Source organism: Humulus lupulus, chromosome 8 (assembly GCF_963169125.1).
Source record: "Humulus lupulus chromosome 8, drHumLupu1.1, whole genome shotgun sequence".
Classification (NCBI taxonomy): Eukaryota; Viridiplantae; Streptophyta; class Magnoliopsida; order Rosales; family Cannabaceae; genus Humulus; species Humulus lupulus.
This window is the reverse complement of record NC_084800.1, coordinates 158,097,391-158,102,611: the sequence shown is the minus strand read 5'-3', so window position 1 is coordinate 158,102,611 and position 5,221 is coordinate 158,097,391. Positions and strand designations below refer to the sequence as shown.

Genomic DNA, 5,221 nt, shown 5'->3' with positions numbered 1-5,221 from the left:
TACTTTCTCCGCCAATATCTCTTTAATTTGGTACTTTTGCTGTAATTATTTATTTAAATGGGTATTTTCGTCTACGTATCATAATCGAACTTAATTGTGAAAATTGACGGATGTATGTACCAAAATACGAAGGAAGATACTTTAAGTACTTTTTTTTTTTTTTTTGAGAGACAGATACTTTAATTACTTAAACACATGTAATAAGTTGTTTACGCAAATATCCCTTACTTATTTATTATTTTACACTTCTAGTGTGATAACGGTGTACCTATATTACTCCGTTGTGAATTGACTATTCTATCCATCCATTGTCACCCTAATCAAAGTGGCACGTCTCGGTTCGAAAGCCGACTTTCCGGTCTAATATAAATAACCTAAGCAGACCGGCGGAAATAAAAGCACGCAGGCATTTTTCGGTGGGTCTTTCCGGTTGGATCAGCTCAGTTTGAAATTGGAACCCTAGCGAGGGAACCAGCTCTCCCGGTCAGGGATCAGCAGAACCGAAAGACCTCCGGCGAACAAAGCTTCTAGATTGGCCGTCGATTTTCATTTCTTAGACCGTATTTGGACGCCATGTCCGGCCTCCACCGCTCTTCCAGTGTTCCACTTAAAAACGGCTTACCGCCACCGGAACTCCTCGACGATCTCTGCAGGTCCTTTTTTTTTTTTTGTATATTTCTCTTAATTGACTTAATTTTTGTGCATTTGGTTCCCAAGAGAGTGGAAGAAAATTGGTTGTTAAGAAATTGGGTGTTTTTATTTCCACTTGGGGGAGGTTGAAATTCAGTTTGGCAGCATCTTTGTGGTGTGAATAGGATTTAGGAGAGTATATTGATTTTGCTACATTTTGTTGTAATTCGAAGCTACCCGAGATTTTGGGATTTGTATATGTTGTCTTAGTTTTGAAGCTAAAGTTCAAATTAGTGATTGATTTTTTTAATATGGTTTCTGAAGCGTCTCCGTGCATTAATTATGTGCAGTCGATTTGTTTTGAATGTGCCAAAAGAAGATCTACAATCGTTTGAGAGAATCTTATTTCTTGTGGAGTATGCTCATTGGTTTTATGAAGACAATTCAGTGGAGAGAAATCCGTCTCTAAAGTCACTTAACTTGAAGGAGTTCACTTCTTTAAGTATCCTTTTCAGACTTTTCTTAAGCCAATTTATTATTATAACTACTTTCTTCTTTTTAAATACTTTGCTATATAGCACAAAATCAGCTGATAGATTATAATTGATCTCTATATCGAATTTATTATGTATAGAAACTAGAAAGAATTTGGCTTTTATAAATGTTGTCTGCAAGATCCACAAATTGAATCATATTGTGCTCTTCCCCTCACTGTTTGGATGTTCTTTCGTGCATATGCATACTTCTGGATTATTTTTATACCCTTTTGTCGATTTGAAATTTATTTTCATGATATCCAGCATAACATATGCACAAAGTGCATTGTACTGTCACATGTGTATGTGTTTTGTTGCTAAATAATACTGCTTTCTCTTCTTGACAGAGCAACAAGATCAGCCATTGGCCTTTTGCATTATGTTGTGATTATTTTACAAAGTTTTTATGTCAGATATATAGTTGATAGATGTTAACGTGCAATTTAAATATTGGTTTTGGTTTTTATAGATCATGAATACTTGTTGCTTTTCACTCCCATATACAATTCAATTATGTTGTATTTTCTTTTGTACGCCCTTCTTTTTCCTTAATATATTTGCAGTGTTTAATAGTTGTGATGTTCTAAAGCCTTATGTAGCTCATCTCGATGATATATTTAAGGACTTCACTTCCTACAAAGTTCGCGTTCCTGTGACTGGGGCAATTATTTTAGATGAAACCTATGAACGGGTGAGGATCGGCAAACAAAGTTAGAATATTAGATTTTACCCTTTCTTCTTGGCAAAATAATCCTCTAAGTATTTTTTTCTTTTCTTTTTTAATGTCATTACTCGTTAGAATTATGATTTGCTAGAATTTGGCAATCCTAAACTACTCGTGTGTGTGTCGTATCTTGTACTGGGTAAACCTAAATCCAGTGTCAAGATTTCATGAATTTACTTAAATTGTGTGTGTCATTATATTGTATTTGACACAAAATAGAATAGTTTATATATGACCTACTGACACATTCTTGAAACATTTTGATAATAAAATTGTACCAGTGTATTTTCACTCATGACTCTTCTTCATTATACTGATTAAGTGAAAAAAAGAAAAAGAAGCAAGTTAAATACAAATTATTTTTATTTGGGGATATGATAGGAAGATCAAGAACATAGAGTGTGATAGACATATGTTGGTTTATATTAAATTATAGAAACATCCGAAAATAGTGGTAAATTTTCTTATATTTGGACTCAAATTGATCATGTAACTATTGGTTACAGTTCAACCTACTTTGTTTTCCAAAGAAACATATTCTCTTAAAATCTTTATATGTTCTGACCTTTTCTTTTCACTTTTTGTAGTGCTTACTGGTTAAGGGATGGAAAGGATCAAGTTGGAGTTTTCCGCGTGGTAAAAAGAGCAAAGACGAAGAAGACGATGCATGTGCCATCAGAGAAGTAAGATTAATTCTTAAGATATTTTGTTGAGAGGATGCCAGCTGTCAATAGTAACTTTACAGCTTTTTGTGTCTATCTCTCCTGTATTACTCCTAATCTGTTTGTTTCTTGCTGAACGCAGGTCCTGGAAGAAACAGGATTTGATATTACAGCACTTCTTAACAAAGATGAATACATTGAACTTATATTTGGACAGCAGAGAGTGCGACTCTATATAGTTGCTGGTGTGAAGGATGATACTGCTTTTGCACCGCTCACCAAAAAAGAGATCAGCGTATGTGACATGTGTCTTATCTTTGATAAATTCATTGTCTAATTCTTGTCTACAAGTGTTGACTTTTCTGCTCTAGAGAATAATAGCAATCATTTGATAATATTATTTGTGGAAAAGCCTCTTTTAAAGGATGCCCAGTGACTTTATACTATCACAAGGAAAAAAAGAAATTATCTTTCTGCTCTTCATAAGCAACTGAAACATTCATATTCTTCTTTCAACATAAAGACAACATCATGTGAATCATATTCTCACTTTTGAGTAATCCTGGGAAGCATTATTTTTGTTTGTTTCTCAAAATATTGTATACATCAACCAAGCTAAGTGTTTTCAATTTGCATTACGTAGAGAGTCAAAAGAATGTTAATGGAATACTCTGCATTACACGCCTAATCAATTGTCTTTTTCTTCATTATTCCTAACATTGGTTTAGATGTCTCTTTACATAAGATTTTTTCTAGGCTGATTTTAGCCCATATATCATGCAGTGCTGGCTCTAGTGTATTTTTTTGGGTCAGAATAGACTCTATCACTATTCAGATAGAAAGTACAATTAGCTGGAATGAAAAACTTGCAACCAAAAAAGCTTATTGTCTGGTCTAGTCTAGGGGCACGCTAAGACAATCCATGCATCGTATCATAAAAACAAAGCAGCTAATATAAAAAAGAGATACCCTGGAAAGTTGGACAATGAAGCTTACTGAAAAAAGAAACCAGAAGTCCGCAACTTTGAACCAACAGTTCCACCGACAGGCCGAAAATATATATATATATATATCAAAACAACAAAGATAGTGTTGAGAACAAGTATTTTTATAACGGTTTTGCAGGAAATTGCATGGCAGCGGCTTGATGATCTTTTGCCAGCAAGTGGTGATGTTATTTCTCGTGGGAACACTGGCCTAAAACTTTATATGGTGGCCCCTTTTCTTGCGTATGTACTTTTCCTATGTAATTTTGATTATATTTTGGAATGGTTCCGTGTGGATGGTCATTGATTAATATTTGAAAGAATCACTGATCTTTATGCAGATCGCTTAAATCTTGGATATTAGTACATCAGCCACCAATAGCTCCAAAATTTGACATGCCTCTCAGAGGTACGCTGAATAAATGCCAGTTTGTACTTTTGTGCCATAATAATAAGAAGAATATAGATGACTAGTAGTAGCTTTAACTTGCTTTATATATTACAAAACAATTTTTTTGATGGGGAATATCCAAGATTACGATATTGCACAAAAGTACAAACTGGCACAAAAGAACATCCACACGGAAAATAACATTCTTCTTATTTTCCTATACATCGTAATCTTGGAAAATATCGTAAGAAGGTACTGCTTGCATTATACTCCTATTTTAGCTAAATTATGTTGCAGATTGCATATTTTGATTTATAATTTAAGCGGTTTGAACTCTAAATCAATGTTTATAGGAGAGTTATCTATCTAATTGTTGAGTAATATTCCAAATGTAGTATTGCGTTCTCAGAATAGCCCAAGTTTTTTACTGATCTTCTCTGTGAGCCTTTAGTCTTCACCCCTTGTATTTGGCTGACAAGTTTTGTTCTGATTCTCTTAGCAATATCTGTGTGGAAAGCAAAACACAACTCAATAGGGAGTAGCGCAATAGTTACAGAGACTCAATCAACAAAAACTGAACCTGATATTCTTCCTCCCGACTTAGGACCTGGCAAGAGCTTCAGAAACTTCAGGTTTGATGCTTCATCAATCTTACAAGCGATGGAAGCTGGTTTCTCTGCATGAATTCTAACACTACTGCTCTGTAAAGATTTTTAAGCTCACATAGCTCCGTTACTTGACCCCATTTTACGTGTTTTACTACTCACCAATTAGTGCTTCCCGCAATGTTTGTTATTGTGCCCCCCTGTATATTGGTTTAAGAATTTCAGTTTCGGGTTTTACGTAAATTCTGTACAGAAACCCTCGCTTACCACATAGGCATATGCTTCTCCTTGTTCATTCTTTGTTATCAGGTTAGATGGATCGGAGAAAGAACTAGTGTATGTTTCAAGTTTCAACTTTCAGTTAGTGTAGGAGCGTTTGGTTAGCTCTAGTGGATTTGATGGACTAGTGTTGAAACTTTTTGGTGTTCCATATCAGGGAAATATAATGGTTGGTTTGGCAAAGTTATATTCTACCTTAGTATTTAGAGGTTTACTGTTATATATATATAAATATATATTTCACAAGTATACTGTGGTCCGTCAGGTTCAAGTTTCCAAGGAGGACGGAATTTCTTTCTCCAATTCTTTAGGCAGGGAAAAAAAATGTAGCGAGAGAATGGGACTGTCATTAATGGAGGAGATGGACTGTAATTAATGTACTACAAGAAAGAAAACCAAATACGCAAA

General features: G+C 34.6%; 1 protein-coding gene across 2 annotated transcripts; it reads left to right on the top strand.

Moving 5' to 3' along the window:
- Positions 1-296: 296 nt before the first annotated feature.
- On the top strand, positions 297-4,996 carry LOC133798580 (mRNA-decapping enzyme subunit 2). 2 transcript variants are annotated; one of them, XM_062236951.1, is made up of 8 exons: positions 297-653; positions 955-1,132; positions 1,730-1,857; positions 2,478-2,573; positions 2,695-2,847; positions 3,678-3,781; positions 3,880-3,947; positions 4,429-4,996. In XM_062236951.1, exons 2-8 carry the CDS (start codon positions 973-975, stop codon positions 4,611-4,613), a joined length of 894 nt encoding a protein of 297 aa, XP_062092935.1. In that variant the 5' UTR covers positions 297-653; positions 955-972; the 3' UTR covers positions 4,614-4,996. The 2 variants fall into 2 exon arrangements, with proteins under 2 accessions (XP_062092935.1, XP_062092934.1); XM_062236950.1 differs by having other exon boundaries at positions 298-653; positions 981-1,132.
- The last annotated feature ends 225 nt before the right edge of the window (positions 4,997-5,221 follow it).

What these genes read in the sequence shown, in the direction of transcription:
- LOC133798580 (XM_062236950.1), top strand. Translation starts at nt 574, where the DNA reads ATGTCCGGCCTCCACCGCTCTTCCAGTGTTCCACTTAAAAACGGCTTA. An exon ending in GAAGGAGTTCACTTCTTTAA is followed by an intron (nt 1,133 to 1,729) that starts GTATCCTTTTCA and finishes ATATATTTGCAG; the next exon opens with TGTTTAATAGTTGTGATGTT. An exon ending in ATGGTGGCCCCTTTTCTTGC is followed by an intron (nt 3,782 to 3,879) that starts GTATGTACTTTT and finishes ATCTTTATGCAG; the next exon opens with ATCGCTTAAATCTTGGATAT.